Source organism: Scardinius erythrophthalmus (genome assembly GCF_964197995.2).
Source record: "Scardinius erythrophthalmus genome assembly, chromosome: 7".
Taxonomy (NCBI): domain Eukaryota; kingdom Metazoa; phylum Chordata; class Actinopteri; order Cypriniformes; family Leuciscidae; genus Scardinius; species Scardinius erythrophthalmus.
The window spans coordinates 29,446,018-29,464,254 of record NC_138227.1 but is presented as its reverse complement, the minus strand read 5'-3'; the positions used below and the strand labels follow the sequence as shown (position 1 = coordinate 29,464,254).

At 37.7% G+C, this 18,237-nt stretch overlaps 1 protein-coding gene across 3 annotated transcripts in view; it reads right to left on the bottom strand.

Annotated features, from left to right (window-relative positions):
* Positions 1 to 18,237, bottom strand: part of robo2 (roundabout, axon guidance receptor, homolog 2) — a 205,948-nt gene that overhangs the window by 13,024 nt on the left and 174,687 nt on the right. For all 3 annotated transcript variants that reach the window (XM_081370090.1, XM_081370091.1, XM_081370092.1), the window contains 3 exons: positions 10,994 to 11,121; positions 9,274 to 9,549; positions 737 to 896 (listed from right to left, as the gene is read on the bottom strand). In XM_081370090.1, the coding sequence (XP_081226216.1) occupies positions 737 to 896; positions 9,274 to 9,549; positions 10,994 to 11,121 (564 nt within the window). The remainder of the gene's footprint in view (positions 1 to 736; positions 897 to 9,273; positions 9,550 to 10,993; positions 11,122 to 18,237) is intronic.

The window sequence follows — 18,237 nt, the reverse complement described above, 5'->3', positions numbered from 1 at the left end:
ATCTAGCAGAACAACTTTGCTTTTATTTCCCAGAACTGTGCTTAGACATGCTGAAATAATACATGTCATAAAGCCAACATTCATTAGAGGAATTTGTCAGTGCACATCCCGTAGGACATAACAGTTTTAATCTGAAGCCATTAAAAGACAGTGCCGAGATTTACAGCGTAGAAGACTACTCATTTGCCAGAGAGCCTATTAAGCTGGATGACTCTCCGAGATGGAAATTAACAGGGTTGAAAGGCAAGCACACCTCTCAAGAAGGATATTTAATTTGTATCCCCACCTTCGTGTTTTCTTTTAACTGTACAGATGGGCTGACGCTGATGTCAGACCAGAGTGGAGTGTCGTCAGTGCCGAAAGTATATTAAAAGTTGCTGAGCGTGAACAGTTTGTCAAACAAGGTTTTAAGATTATCACGCAATAGCAAAATCATTCCACTTATTTATAATGGACAACAAATAAATAATTTAGTGCTAGCAGCTTGATTAACTCTCTGAGGAATAAATAAATACCATTAGTGGATTAATAGATGGTATTAGCTAGCAAGAATGAGACTTTGAACAGTTTCCTATGCACATCATGGCCGTTTTTATTTTAAACTTGATGGGGCAAATTTAATGCTTAATTACATGGATCATCATCTCTAGATATTATAGATGTGACCATTGAATTTGCAGTGTGGATTGTCCCTATTACTACTAAGTAGAGCCAAATGAGTGACTCAGGACCCTACCCTCCTCCATCATGGTGCTCTGAGGCGTAGTGGTCCATCTCCGTGCCTGGAAGAGGGTGGATAGGAGGGGGAGGCAGTGGAACGTTTGCCCAGTTGGAGCCATTCATCTTGGAGGGCTTGGCGTTTGCTTTGGTCTTTTTCTTCTTTCCACCTTTCCCGCCTACAACAGCAAAAAGTTGGAGATACTAGTTAAAGCTTGTACACAGAATGGTGTCACGTGATTTGGCAATTCCCGTGTTTTCACCCTAAAAAAAACACTGATTTATTCCCCAAATAATGTGTGCTTGAAATTCTCTATACTAAGTGAAGGCTGTTGCAAAGCCAATGTCAAATGCAATTGCTTGTATTTTAGCATGTACAACTCCTCTTTGCACAACTTCTTTCAACATATTCTGAGCCAACACAGCCATAAAAAGCTATCTCAAGGCTGCGTGGTAAAAGAAACAGTTCACAGCATGTCAATGTCTCAAAGACTCAAAAAAAGAAATTACTGAAAAAACCCTTTGACCTCCTTTTTACCACAGCTGCCATTCATGTAACTTTCTGGAATATCTTTGTTTGCAACTCTAGTTCCATTCTATGAGTATGCCCTTCATTTTATGTATGCTAAGAAAAGAAACTACTGAGAAAGAAACAGAAATATGTGAAAGATGGAAAGAATAAAGGCTGTTGAACTTGAATATGACGCGCACACACAATCTCCCAGGACAAAAGATTTGGCAAATGACAAACTTGCCCAAGAACCAGTACATAGGATAGTAATTAATCACCCTTCTGTCACAATCTAATTAACAAAACCATCTAAATGTAACGGCCATCAATGCCAGATGAAGACATTTGGGACGAGGAAGTGATGTATATGCGTGTCCTCCACAGAGTACATGCAGAGGCGGCAGGATTCATTACTGTAAATTATTAATGCCGCCGCTGGCAAACTCGACGTGACCAGTGCTTTGGCACGTGTTGCCAGATCCTCCCGTGTTTCAAGCCAGGCATAAAATAGCTGAGGCTGATGGAGTCAGACACACGGCCAAATGCAAATGGGAGGGGGGACCTTCACTGGAAGCACTTGTACTGTATGGGATCCTATCTGTCATCATCTACCTCGGTCTGCCAATGGCCTCTAATCGTCCCTGCCGCCTCGAAATGTTCCGATTCAAGCAACCCTGTGGCTTCAAACATCACGTTATTTAATATGATGCCAGGACTTTGACAGGGCTGTGCATTAAGTCTAAAAAACTCTTTATAAAAGCCATGTTGAATCACATTCAATGGCTATGAAAAGACCTGGATCCTAAAGGAATATTCCACCCAAAAATGAAAATGATCATGTTGTTCCAAAACCATATGACTTTCCTTCTTCTGTAGAACATAAATAAATTTGAAGAATTGTGCTGGTCAATAAGTTGAATTAAAAACCGGTCCCTATGGATCGTTCTTCACGATTTTATAGTACTTTAGGATTAGTCTGTCCCAATTTTGAGTACTTTACTGACATTAAATAACTAGTGGTGCAATGAGAATCATTCTTTTAAATATTTTCATACAGTTGGTCTAGTCAGTTCACAAAACCCAGTTCAGATCGGATTTTGTGAACTGGCAAATGGCTAAACCGTTTGATTATTAGTTGATCCAGTTCACAAAATGGTGTCAAAAAGATTAGGATTTAAATGAATGAAATGAATTGATGAAAAACTTAAACGGAAATATTAATGTAAACTATATGTAAGTAATACTACAATGAGAGATTGTTACTGAATAAATGTGTGTTCCTCAAAGTTTAGAACACTTCAACTGTATGACGTATATTAGTCCTTTCTTAAGCTTGAAATGTTTGGTTCACATTTATTGTGCAGTAAGAAGAACATGCTTTAAAAAAATTGTGTGTGTTGAACTGAAGAAAGTTTGGAATTAGTGTTTTCAAAATTTCAGGGTGCACTGTTCCTTTAAGAAAAGCAAAAATGAGTGAGAAAGATCGAGAATGCTATAAGATGAGTACTGTAGCTATGCACAGTTTATGGCAGATTTGTCATACGGAGGCTGACGTTTATGATACTCTCGGCAGCCGGCCTATTAGAGAGTGTTCTCTTCGCCGGAACTTCTCGCTGACGGTGCGCTATTGTTCCGGCGGGCGAGGGGAAGCGGGAGGCATTAGGAGTCTTGTGGAGGGATGGAAGTGTCAAACGAAGATGAATAAAGCATGCTAGTAATAAAAAAAATAACAACAGGCTAGAGGCAGAAGAGGCAGAAGTGGCTGGAGTGGGGGGAAGTAATTGGGTTTCCTAATCGTTCCTCTGGGTGACGCGTGGCATCGGACAATAAATGGAGAGATGGCGTGATTACTCAATCACTCCCTCAGTTCCTCTCTCTCTCTCCTCCTTTCTTTCTCCCTCTGTTTGTTGAGTTGAGGGCATCAATAATGTAAACGAGTCTCTGTTGAGGAGTAGGGGCAGCTCCTGAAATTACCAATGTAAGAAATGTGAGGAAAACAGAAAAGAAGGGTCCTGTGGGGGGAACAGTGACTTGACTGACAAACATGAGGTGGCTTTCTGGACTAGGCCGAATCAGGCCGGATCAGAGGCGACGGAACTTGGTTAAGTTATTTCGAAACTTAAGGTTCCACACTTTTAACACATCAATGGGAGCTTGCTCAACTCAGATCTGTCCTATCTTGTATAACGAATTATGATCTAATTGTATGCTATGGTGGGAAAAGGGAGTAATAACAGTATTCGAAAATAATTTGCATTTAATGGGGCAGTACAAATACTTTATGGCTTTTCTATTACAGGGAAATGCATGTGTTTTTGATTACGACAAGAACGTTTTTCACAAAGAAAGGCTGTGAATTTTGGCTCTCAAAACACCCACAAAACAGCAGTGAATATGGGTGAAATGTGTTTTACTGTTTTCGCTCTTCTTCAACAGCTTTAAATTAATTAAAAACCTGCCTTGACATCTATAGTAGGAGATCAGATGCTAAAAGTGAAGTGATTCCTGATATAAAATGAAACTCAAGCTCTGAAAAGATGAATAGGTTCTGTGTGGAAAATATGCCAATTCACCGGGATCAATATCGAAAGTTCAAATATTTCAGAATTATTTTGGGATAGCATGCCAAAATGAACCGCAGCAAACAAATTAAGTACATGTGTTCGCTTGGAAACAATCAAGAGTAATCCTTGGAAATGCTTATTTGCTCAGCTTTTTTTTTTTTTCTTCCCTTTTCCTCCTATGTGAAACTGTCTTAACATAACCAAAAAATGTATTCAGTAAAAAACTATGAAATATACAGTATAATTAAAGATAAAGGTCTGAGGCACTCAGGAGGATGAAGATTAAAAAGCCTTTATTAATCCTTGGCTAGTCTCATAAAATGCCTACGCGTTTCAGCCAACAAGGCTTTCGTCAGGGCTTGAAGTGTTTGACAAACAGTTCACTTCCTTGTTAAAACCAGTAATCAATAACAGCTGCTTAGGTTGAGCTGAAGAGCACCGGAGGTATTTAAAACATTTTTTTACTTTTATTAATACTTTTTTAATGTTATTTGATACATTTATTCTACATACATGTTTTTGTTACCAGCATTACATTGATTAAAAGTGACAGTATTTATATTGTTGCAAAAACATTTTTTTTTGTTGTAATATTAAGCAGCACAAATGCTTTCAACACTGATAATAAGAATACATGTTTCTTGAGCAGTAAATCAGCAAATCAGAATGATTTCGGAAGGATCATGTGACACTGGAGTTATGGCTTCTGAAAATTCAAATTAAATTATTTCACAATATATACTGTTTTTGCTGACTTGTGAATGATAATGTATATTTCCAAAAGCATGATCTGTATAAATGATCTGACCCCGGATTTCCACCAACTGCGGAACGGCTGCGTGTCGGCCCTGTGCTACGTCGTCCTTCAATACCTGCCAGGTCCGGATTTGTTGCGGAATGGCTGCGGCAATGACTGACAGCTGAAGTCACAAGGACCCACGAGATCTCGCGAATTCACGTATGATCGCGCGATATAATTGCTGAATTGCTGCAGAGCTCTCCGGCATCCGGCAAAAATAGAAGTTCTGCGAATCTGCTCCGGAGGGCTGCGGATCGGAAAATACACACAAGGGGTCTCATTCATGAAACACAAGCAGAACGAATTTTTGTGAAAATCGTGTGTAAAGTGGTTCTGGTGTAAATTTTCGGATGGTTCGTATTTTCCAAATGTTAGTTGGTACGAAAGAAATCTACACCTGCTCCCAGCCACGCGTAAATAGTGCGTTAAACATCCGAACGTTTTGCTCATTAATAAGGCTGCATTTTAATTCACCTTAATCGGGTTTATTTGACTGGGTTACATGTCGAACCATTTTCTTTTCACTTCTGGGACTGTTCGATTAACAGATGAAACTCCATTAACTGCATCTGTAATATGCTGCCAAGCTTCCTTTTTTTCAGGACCTGATACGCCACTATGTGCGCTTGAAAATAAAATGTGGCGTTTTGAATGAACTTCTGATAATAAAACTTCAATTTCAGCATCTGAGAAATTTCTCTTTTTCATTCGCTTTTGAGAAGATATGTTGAAATCCTTCGTTTGGTGTCATAATATGATGCCCATATATAGTTGTCAGTCGGATTTAATGGGCGGGATTTATGGTAATTGAGAATGAGCGTGCACGCGCGTCCCATTTACGACTGATTGGAATTCATTAACACACACACACATTTCACTATCACATCTGACGTTTACGAAGTATTTGTGAATCAGGAGAAGAGTTTTCGGGAAGGTCTCTTTACACTCTTTACGCGCAAATCACTCACATATTTACTCGTATATTTACGAATGTTTCATGAATGAGACCCATTGACTTTAATGGAACCCTATTGACTCCGCCGCCGTTCCGGAGCGGATCCGCAGCCGTTCCGCAGTTGGTGGAAATTAGGGGTGAATGATGAATAATGAAATACGACATCAGTTTTCATGTTAATCAGGTTGTTAGATATAAAACCTTAAAGGGGGGGGGGGACATTTGAAGCAGTTTTACTCACCGCCTGCGACCGCGAACCTTTATCATTGTGACTGATCCATCCTTAAGCATTAGACGATTTGCAAATCCGTCGATCTGGGCTTTGTTTATAAAACAATCATCGTCGAAATGCAGGGAACAAACTCCCTTGATGCTCTGAAAAAACAAACTCCATCCACTGGCCCCTTAACGCTGGGTTCTTTGGGAATCTGTGCAGGGTTGTCTTGCCCTGGCAACCAAAAACACACTTCTTTGGTGACATTGACTTCCAAACGCCGAGCAGGGCGCTTTGATGAGGTACTGCTTTCGTTCTCTTCTCTCTCTGGTCTACGAGTGCGCGCGCGCCCGCGCTATTCATGGAGAAGTGCCCTTAGGACCCGTATAAGGAAATTCCGCCCCATCTGACGTCACACAGGCCCATACTCGAAAAAAACTTTCCGAAACTTGTGACAAACCGGAAGGACAATTTTTGGCACAGAAATACTCCTTCAAACGTACAATTAAATTTTTGAAACTTTGTCCATGTTTAGCATGGGAATCCAACTCTTTAACAGTGTAAAAAACTCAGTATGCATGAAATAGCATTTCACCCCCCCTTTAAAATGCTACGAAAAGGTTAAACGAGATCAGATTGACTCGATCTCTATCTTCAATCCTTGCCTGAAGAGCTTGAGATGTTTGACCTAAATCTACCCTTGTGGTCCTAATTGTAGTCCGTGAAACACTTGAGCCAGATGCTTGGAGAGCTTCCCATCTAATGTCTGAGGGTGTGTAGGGTTACTGCACAGTTAAAGCACTGGCATGAAACTTGATTAGAGAGGAGAAAGAGAGCCACATGGACAACGAGACGAGAGGATGGGGGCCGTCTCTGTGTCCTATAAATGACCTTGTAATTTTCAGTACATGAATTTTATTGTAGCTTGTGACCATTAACGGGAGGAATTTGCTCAAATCAACCCTCTCAAGAGTGTCGTGGATGTGCATTTCCGAGTGTCTTCTTTTACCAATGGCAAAACTGACCTAAATGCATTGACATTGCTAACACAAGGTTAATGACAATGTCAAAAGATTCTTTGCTGGAATTGTACAACATGTCAAACACAGGCAGAATATAAGGATTGAGTGTCATCCACAGTTTCCCCTTCACATGTGAAAAGGGCTATGAGGAACCAAAGTGTGAAAAGAGAAGACCAGATGTTTATGCTATGCTAATTTTAAGGCAGTGTGTCCACCAAAGCATTTCTTTGCATTTTTTCAATTGGTTTCCAATGGGAGCGCCGTGTATTTGAATTCGGCAGCAGTGTGACAAGGCGCTAAGCGTCTATTTACACAAGCTTGACGTTTTTTCTGGTCGCCGAGAGCTGGACATTTTTTTTTTTTACTTTGAGTAAAACCTAGCGCTCATCACTGTCACTTTTTACCCAGCCGTCCAATCACAGTGGAGGAGTGGCAGGACAAACCCCAACACTAACCAACCGCCACATCCCACTTGTACTAAGACAACAGATGACAACAACAAGCACAACAAAAGAACAAAATCATTTAAAACAATGGCCAAAGCAAGTACTTCACATTCTGACGACATTTTTTACATTCATAAACAAACTATCTGTGAAATCAGACAGCATCACTGATTATAATGGGTTCTATCTGCCTTTGTCATCAGATGTAGACACGGCGTAGATGTTCTTGATTGACTTTTTAAGAATGAATTTATGGACTCAAACTGTTATTATGGAAAGGTCTATGCTCTGATGCACCTAATATCGCAACAGTATCCACCATATTTTGCTAATACAAACCTGCCGGTTAATATTAATCGTCTTTTTTTTATTTATTTTTTATAAACAGGACTTTTACAGTACATCCACTCAATGGATGTTGATCCAGAGAGATGACAGCTATGAGGAACACAATTATAACACAAACCATATTATTCAGAGTATACAGCAGGGGTCATGGCGTGTGCACCACGGTTAGTGGAGGTGAAAGGGGAGAGGGGAAGACTGAAGGAAAGATGCGGGGGGGCTGCTGACCCGGGACCGGTGAAATACCAACCTGACAGACTGTTGCTCCGATCTGAGCTGTTGTGGGAGCTGGTGGTGCTGAAATCCTGCGATTGGTTGTGTGGCATTCTATTAGACAATCCGTCAGCCAATCGGTAGTCAGGAATGAAAAGGAGTGCTAGTGGAGGCGAAGGGCAAAAAAGTGGCATCAGGTGGAGGGCAAGATGGCACAAGCGCATGCAAGGGCGTGCAGTTAGAGCAACGAGCAAAGCACTGATTTCACACACAACTCCTGTTTCAAATGCCTGTTCTTTCTAATTTAACAATGCTTAGACTTAGTGCTTGATTTGGACACTTTTCTGTTCCCAAACCGAGTGAGCTGCCCATGTAGGGATCATTTGAAGCCGTCAATAATATTCTCCTTTTGGCAACATTCAGGAAATATTGCATCCATCCTTGCATGATAAAGCAATCTGAGAATTTACTACAATGAGCTCAGTGAAAAAAATAAACACAAGACGAAGGATAAAGTGAGAAAGTCCTGATTTTAAATATTTAAGATAATTAAAATATACAAAAAATATTTAAAATAATTGTATGATATATACATACAATTTTACCTCATAATTTTAAATTACTTGTAATTATATAACAATACAATATATAATATAATATATAGTGCTGTTATATCGATTAATAGCAATTAATCACATCTAATATAAAAGTTTATAATAAAGTGAGGCATCTTTAGCATCAGTTAAGATGCTGCCTACACAGGAAGCAGGCAGCATGGCAGCTCACTTGATTTTGGAACAGAGCCTAATTGCTTTAAAATCTCTCAATTTGTCTAGTTTCTTGGGAAACTGTCTCATTCCGATGTTAACAACATACATTAGTGCTAATTTTCCTGGAATTAATTCTATTTGTTGGCAAGTTAACCAGTTCATGGAATCATTTATACGTGTGATTTACAGTCATTTTTTAGTCTGACGTTATTTTTTCCAAGGCCAAATGAAAACGCAAATGGTTTTTAATTGCGTTAAGGAGAGGCTACAATTTATCATTCGGTTCAACTGCGGAGAATGAGTTCATTAATATGGATAGTAGTACTTTTTTTTATTTAAAAAAAAAAAAAATGCAGAGTGCATTTGTCTAAAAGCTTTTCAAAATAGAATAAATCTTGGATAATGATGTTACATTCTTTTAGCCCAAAGACAATTTAAATAATAAATGCCGTCCGGTTGGTTCGGAAACACATTCAAGGGTCATGGATTTTGTTATGGGCCAATGATACGCATTCTTATTGTTCCTGAATGTCAAAAAAATGCAACAATAATGCAATGTTGGTCAAATTAACACTGATACAAACCTCAGGCAATATCCAGAAATAGAGCAATTGGCTTTGTTTCAAAAGATTTTGGACGTAAAAAACAAGCTCACATGAAGTATCACACAGACACACACACACACACACACTCCCCTGGCCCTTCAGCCCGACTCACTGTTGTTGCAGGAGTTCTTGTCTGGCAGTGAGTAGCCCAGGCTGGCCATTTCTTGCTTGGCCTGTAGGGAGGTCTTCCACTGGGCTTCGGGCAGATCGACGGCCAGCTCATGAATGCTGTTGGAATGGAGGATCTGGGTTGTGGCGTATGGCGTGGCCTGGGAGGCGGGGCTTGGGCTGCCGAATCCACCTTTGGTGGTGAAGTCAATGCTGCTGTAAATGGCTCCGTCTGAAAGCATGGTGCCCGTCTTATCAGCCTGGGAACTGGGTATCCCGTCTGAGAGGCACGGCGAGATGGAGGGAAGGAGAGATCAACAAGACTGTGAGGCTAATGTCTTAGAGAAGTGCAGAAGTGATGTCTCTTTTGGAAGAAATCAAAATATGTCAATGCGTTTCTACAAACTCATTCCCACGAAAATATCATGTTTATTTGATTTCTATCATTTATTTCAGAAAATTATTACATTTTTTACGCTTTTTTATAATACCCCAAAAAGTGTCACACACATTCACACATATACATATTACTCAAATAATTATGGAATTATTACATTTTGGTATTTGAGTCAGTGTAAATAATAATAATAGTAGTACAATTAATTATACAAATAAAAATAATACAATTATTATTAATATTATTAATAAATTGATATGATTACAATAAATGTATAATAAGAAGAATCATTGCCAATTATTAATATACTCAAATAATATTATTTTTATACTGAATACTCAAATAATTATGAAATTATGAAATGTTGTTATCCGAGTCAGTGTACAATTATTATTAGTATAGTACAAATGAAATTGAACTTCTTGAACTTGAACTATAAAATTGAACTATAGTACTAGTACTAGTAAGTACTATAGTGAAATTGAACTATAGTACAAATGAAATTGAATGTTTTAAGCTATATAATTTGTATAATGTAATTCATATGATAATAATATTAAACAATGATATTGCCAGATGAGTAAATTATATATATATATATATATATATATATATATATTATACATTTTATAAAATAAAATATTTATATAATATTACTACTAATAACACTAATAATAACTAATATATCATTATATATTCTAAACAAACATATACAATAAACTCATAAGTTGTGAATATGCTATGCTTTTTTGTTTACTATTTGGTGTGAACCGGCCTTTAATTCATTTTCAGTTCTCTCCCTTTGACTCACTACTGCTACTACTATCTTTTAGCATTTTTTCTTTGCCACTTCTGGATGAAATAATGGCGTAACTCTACATGTGTGTGTACTGAAGGGAAAATGATATACAGCAGCTGCATCTGCACCACTCGAGCTGTGGCTGTCCTTCACGACTCACTGCACGACCACCATCTTTTCCTCACCCCCCCCCACCCCTCTCCTCTTCCTCTGTGTGACAGCGGGTCAGAACGACAGACATTAGTTTCAGCGTGACAGCAGATGCGGGTGGCCATATAGGTCTGTCTCCAGCACACGATGAATAAATGTGTGTCCAAACACGGCCCATGCAATATGCATACAGGTGTACATCAGGACAACACCGGGACACCCTGAATGAATCATTGTCCGGAAATATGACATTTTCTTTCAGTTGATGGAGAGGGCTTGCTTTTAACGTTTTAAACTTTCGACTAACCACATTTCTAATCAATTTAATACGTCCTAAATTTCAAGCCAATGCAGCGATGGGTCTGAGAGTAGATTTACCTCCACGGCCGAAGTTGTTGAGGTCATTGGGTCCTCCAGAACCGTTGTTAACCGGCAGACTGGTGGTCGGCCAGGAGTCGGCGAGCCACGGGTACCCCGAATCACTGGCATTCAGCAGACCAGGACGACTGCGGGAAGACAAACCATGCGTGTGAGACTTCATTCTCCATATCGAGTTTCCACACTATTTGAGCAATGAATTTCCATAACTTTGCAACTCATTTGTGATTATTGGATATGGGTTTTTTTTAAATATTGATTCAGACTGACACAGACAGAATAATTTAATAATAGTGGTTTTGACTGAAAAGAAGAATTTCACTTATGAGTGTATGAAAGTTTTATTCATAAGCTACACAACAGCACATGGAATATGTATATAATGCGAGTTATGTAATCCGATTACTTTTTTCAAGTAACTAGAAAAGTAACGCATTACTTTTAAATTTACAATATAATACCCGAGTTACTTTTTTAAAATGTGTATCGACTGACAGCTCTCCTGTCCTCATTTTATATGAACATGCATTTACTCATCTCACTTGGACAAAAACAGATTCAGTATTTGTGTTAAATAACACAAATATACTTTATGCATTTAAACTCACTTTATTAACCAATGTCTTTGCTGCTGACCTTTGATTACCCAATTCAACCATACTAATAAGCAAAAATTCTTTTAGTTAAACATCACATTTGCGTTTAATTTAATTTAATTTTATTCAGCTGAAAGGTTTGTTTGAGCTGCGCCCTCTACTGGACAGGCATGCATTTGCATTTCCTTCAGCCTGAGGCTTATTCATTAACTTTTGGTGTGAAAGGGATTTTACATTTGCTAAAAATATAACTTTTTTTGTTTTTTTGTTATTACAACACAAACAAGCAAGCCCAGTACAGATTAGAAAAGTAATGCAAAAAAGTAACAACGCATTACTTTCCATAAAAAGTAGCTATGTAACCAAATTAGTCATGTTTTTAGGGAGTAGCGCAATATTGTAACGCATTACTTTTAAAAGTAATTTTCCCAAACACTGGTCAACAGATGCTGAGGAGAAATAATGAATTAAACGCATGACAAATCAAAATGAAGACACAACACAAACAAATGGTGTGTATGTCATTCATTCCCATGGCATCTCGTTTCAACAGAAAATGCAAATTTTTCCAGGATTTTACCACCACATTTTCCAAATGTTTTCAATCTATTCTTATTTGAAAGACTAGTATCATAGTGGGGTCAACTCAATATTTTGTTTTTCATTGAAACCTGGAAATACACAAAGCTTTAGAAGACATTTTGATTGTAGATGCATAAGAAACACCCTTCAGTGCGTGCCGACAGACACACACCCTCATTTAACAGATCACCCCTCACTATAATACACCATCTTTAGCTCACCAAACTCCTGTGTTTTACAACACACTCCTCCACATCTGACAATCGGCTCACATAGGAGGTTTCATTTAACAGGTGTTGTGCGCCTTCCCAAGGGTGTGTGTGGCGTAAAGGCATCATTAAGACTTTAAGCTGTCATGAGCGAGTGCTGTGGGCCATTATGACCACTTTACTGTGCAATCACCTCTCGGATGCTTGTTGCCATGGGCAACAGATGCTGAGGAGAGCTTGTGTTTCAGCCTCTCGGTGATGTTTTTAACCCCCATCCTTTCGTTTGTGCTGCTAAAGCCACAATAAAAATGCCTTTTTTTTTTCTCTTCAGAATGAGCATAGATGGAAATAAAGAACCATTGGTTGCGCCAAGGCTGGGAATGTCACAATAGAGGGATGGAGAATGAGTGGAGAGGTGGATGAATGAAGCGCTCAAGGACTTCCTCATTTTTTCGGCCAACATCTATGTATTTTCGTCTTTCATCACTGTTAGAGGAGCAATTTGTGGTCATGGTCAAAGAGATAGAGCGATGCTGGTGCGAATGAGAGATTTTAAAAGACATGAGAACAAACCAAAAGACATTTTTAAAAAACTAGTCAGTCCAATCAGCGGCCATCTTGGTAACGCCCAACAGCTATTTTTTTTATCATTTACCCACATGCATGTTGTTCCAGAAATATTATAATAATTTTTATTTTTATTTAATAAATAAATAAATAATAATGAATATTATATTGTTGTTCAAAACTGCATTAATTGCAAAATTGCATTATTCCATAAATAAATAAATAATATTAGTAGTATACAGAATTTTAAAAGGGTTTCTAAATTTAAATTTAATTGTCATTTACCTACCCAAAAGTATTTTTGTTCCAATAAATAACTAAAGAAAGAAAGAAAGAAAGAAAATTACTGTAATTTACCCACATGCATGTTGTTCCAAAAATGTAATAATAATAATAAGACTTATTATTATTATTAGTAGTAGTAGTAGCAGTACAAATAAATAAATAAATAAATAAATAAATATTTTATAAATTTATTTAATTAAATTTACATTTTATGAATGTATTATTGTACCAGTAAATCAATAATATTAGTAGTATACACTAGTATTTAAAAAGGGTTTCTAAATTTAAATTTAATTTTAATTCTGTCATTTACCTACCCAAAAGTATTTTTGTTCCAATAAATAACTAAAGAAAGAAAGAAAGAAATAAAGAAAGAAAATTACTGTAATTTTAATTTACCCACATGCATGTTGCTCCAAAAATGTAATAATAATAATAATAATACTTATTATTATTATTATTAGCAGTACAAATAAATAAATAAATAAATATTGTATTATTGTGCCATTAAATAAATAAATAAATAAATAATATTAGTAGTATAAAGTATTTAAAAGTGTTTCCAAATTTAATATGAATTATGATTTTATCATTTACCTACCCAAATGTATTTTTGTTCCAATAAAGAAAGAAAGAAAATTACTGCCATTTACAGACATGCATGTTGTTCCAAAAATGTAATAATAATAATAATAATGATAATAATAATTACTATTAATAGTAGTAACTAACTAACTAACTAACTAACTAACTAACTAACAAACATTATATTGTTGTTCCAAATTACATTCTTGTGTTGTATAATTGTGCCAATGTCAAACAAACAAACAAATAAATAAACAATTATTATTATTATTAATATCCAAACAAAGTCCATGATTCCTTCTCATGGCAAAAAAAAAAAAAAAAAGTGGCGACTGGTCCAGCTTATACACTTCACATACTCAATAGTTTTCTTGATACAGCTCTGTTTCTGTTCAATCGTAGTTGTAGCATGTAACCCAAAATTGAACTTATAAAAGTTGAGTGACTCACTGTAGATGTGCATCAAGACACACCAGTCGTCTTTGTGTCTTTTCTTTCTCTATTTCAGCGTGACTCTCTCTCTCTGGTCTCGTCTCCTCAGTGGATGTACATTTGCCCCGAGGTGGCTTGTCTCCCCCCAGGTCCGGGGAACAGTGTGTGCTTTTTGAAGCCGGGGGCAATATACCGGTAATGGCGGTGTAGCAGCCTGTCGCTCTCTAAGCCACAGGTTTTAATAAGAGCCAGCGGAGCCCGAATGGAGGGTCTCGGGCTGAGGAGGAGGGGGTCCTGACAGACTAAGCGCCCCCTGATGTGGCAGCTGAATGCCAAAACAGGCCCTCAGGGGGAACGAGTCATTCAAACTGATGCTTCCTCTTCAGACACGTTGACTTCTTATAGGGTAATACGTTGAAGACTTCTCAAACCTTCCCCCTCCGCTTTATTTTTTTTTCTATCTGAAAAACAATCCTGTGCCCTCCTCACCTCCTCCGAAATGCTCTTTCCTTCCCGCTTACAATCGGGTCCTCTCTACCTTTGCTGTTTTTGTTTTGCTCGGCCCTCAGGTGATCTTTAAGTGTTACTTCGAAATCTAGATCGAAATCTAAAGTGTTTTAACAATTTACTTTTTTATAAAATAAATGTGCATGTTATTTGAAAGGAAAAAATGGTTTTCTTTCATGTTTCATCAAAATATCATATTAAGGAAGCCTTTTCCTGCTCCACAGTAAGAAAATTAAATAGTTATGACTTTATTTATCATAATTGTGACTTTGTATAACTGCGTTTTTTAAATAATTATTTTATTTAAAAAAATAAGTTTCATATTTCAAACGTCACAGTGTGACTACACCGTAAAAATAGTTGCTGCCTTACATTTTTAAGTACAATCAACTTGGATGTTTAAGTCATTACTACTTAAATTACATTAGACTAACTTAAAATGAGAATTGCTTAACTTATTTTGATGAGTTAAAGCAATGTAAAACCATACTTTGTTATAACTTATTGATCCATTTTTTTTGTGTATCTCACAACGAGACTATTTTCTCTTATTATTATTATATTATTATTATACACATTTTTTTTAATCTCACAATTAACTTATTTTCCCCCTCCAAGGCAGTAATGGGATTCCATAATAACGTTTTCAATATCTGAAACAACCTTTCTTCTGACTTTTCCATCCCATACTTCATCTGACACTTTGTGTGGGCGGGGACAAATAATATTAACCAATAATATCATAGTAATTTATTCAATATTCGATAATTTATTATTATTATATACATATTGTTAAGTTAAAGCCCATCAACGAGTGGATCTCTGAGCTGGTGTGAGTGAGTGGAGGCGGGGCTCATTTGCATATTCATAGAACCAACCGTATATTTTAAGCCATGAAGAAATTTGTTTTCAAGGACATATTTTTTTTAAATATGTCATTTTGGTGATCAAAGATGACTTTAAAACTGCGTCAGTGTGTATAAAAATTAACATTAACGAAGACTTAAATTATTCAAGATTATTGTAAAGTTTAAGGTCCGTTCAGACCAAAAATCGTTCTAAATATAAAAGAATAGCAGAGTTCACACCACAACTATAATGATAGCACACCGAGAAATTATATCATTGGAATCATTTTCAGAATTTTTTTTTGTCCAGCTGATGAACAATAAAAACATTGACAGCCAATCAGAATCCATCCTGCTGTAACGAGCTTGAGTATTTAAAGCGGCAGACGACAAAACCTCAGAGCGTGCTTATATTAAACAGAGCGTTATCGTTAGTAAGTGTGGATGCTAATACAGTTGTCGTTATAGTTATCTCTATAATTAAAAAGCCCTTTTCTGTGTAAGCTAAATGTGTAGTGAATGCAGTTTCCTTCAAACTGAAGAGTTGGTAAATTGAGAGAGCCACAAAAATGGACGTTTCATGAGTTTGACTTTGATTTCTCTCGTAAACAAGCACACGCACATGCATACTCTCCCGGGGATCATTTGTAAGTGTGGGTGATGATGATGTTGACTGTTGTAACGGCGGCTCTGTCCTTGCATTCATCTTTTCCCGTGTGAGATGATTAGATTGAGAAATAACGTTTTAGCGGGCATATTTCTGCCCCGCAAATCACCGGGAGCGGGACCAGGGCCCTCATCCCAGCCCTGAATCCCTCTCTTCCGACAGCAAGAGCGCACTGTGGCCTTGAGACCAAAGAGATTTGATTTGGCTCCATTTTTCCCTGCCACTCTCCTAGACACGCGCGCAACTGTGAAATACAACCTCGCAGCGCGTCTGTGAGGATCGCCGTAAACAAGCCGAATGAGCAATATTAATCCCAATCCTACTTCATAAATCAGACGGGCTTTACAGGCCCACACGCCCTCCAATACAGCAGCAGAAAGAGAGAGAGAGACTGAACTAAAAGCCTGCGCATTAAATTATGCTTAAGGCATGCTGGAACATACATTTGCTTTTCAGATTGACATTAGCTGGAGGATGCTGTCGCTTGCTTTGAGCACAGTGAAAATATAATATTCACACAAACATGCACATATAGATCTGAAAGAAATGATGGGAAGGAGCTTTTAAAAAAGAAAGAACACAACTAAGGAAGAAAAGCTTGATCTGTTGATAAAACTGGGTGATCATGGATAATAGTACATCCTTAATAGTACAAAATCGCATATAAAAGTGCTTATAAACAAACGCTTTAGTTAAATTTAAGTGCAGTTTATCTAAATGTTTAAATTATATTATAAAATGATGTATGATATTAACTTATTTAAATAATTCAATGAATATTTTAATTTACTATAACAATAAGCTATTTAAAAATAAATAATATGATATAATGTACATGTATATAAAATTATATTATACACTCACCTAAAGGATTATTTGGAACACCATACTAATACTATGTTTGACCCCCTTTCGCCTTCAGAATTGCCTTAATTCTACGTGGCATTGATTCAACAAGGTGCTGAAAGCATTCTTTAGAAATGTTGGCCCATATTGATAGGATAGCATCTTGCAGTTGATGGAGATTTGTGGGATGCACATCCAGGGCACGAAGCTCCCGTTCCACCACATCCCAAAGATGCTCTATTGGGTTGAGATCTGGTGACTGTGGGGGCAATTTTAGTACAGTGAACTCATTGTCATGTGCAAGAAACCAATTTGAAATGATTCAAGCTTTGTGACATGGTGCATTATCCTGCTGGAAGTAGCCATCAGAGGATGGGTACATGGTGGTCATAAAGGGATGGACATGGTCAGAAACAATCCTCAGGTAGGCCGTGGCATTTAAACGATGCCCAATTGGCACTAAGGGGCCTAAAGTGTGCCAAGAAAACATCCCCCACACCATTACACCACCACCACCAGCCTGCACAGTGGTAACAAGGCATGATGGATCCATGTTCTCATTCTGTTTACGCCAAATTCTGACTCTACCATCTGAATGTCTCAACAGAAATCGAGACTCATCAGACCAGGCAACATTTTTCCAGTCTTCAACTGTCCAATTTTGGTGAGCTCGTGCAAATTGTAGCCTCTTTTTCCTATTTGTAGTGGAGATGAGTGGTACCCGGTGGGGTCTTCTGCTGTTGTAGCCCATCCGCCTCAAGGTTGTGCGTGTTGTGGCTTCATAAATGCTTTGCTGCATACCTCGGTTGTAACGAGTGGTTATTTCAGTCAAAGTTGCTCTTCTATCAGCTTGAATCAGTCGGCCCATTCTCCTCTGACCTCTAGCATCAACAAGGCATTTTCGCCCACAGGACTGCCGCATACTGGATGTTTTTCCATTTTCACACCATTCTTTGTAAACCCTAGAAATGGTTGTGCGTGAAAATCTCAGTAACTGAGCAGATTGTGAAATACTCAGACCGGCCCGTCTGGCACCAACAACCATGCCACGCTCAAAATTGCTTAAATCACCTTTCTTTCCCATTCTGACATTCAGTTTGGAGTTCAGGAGATTGTCTTG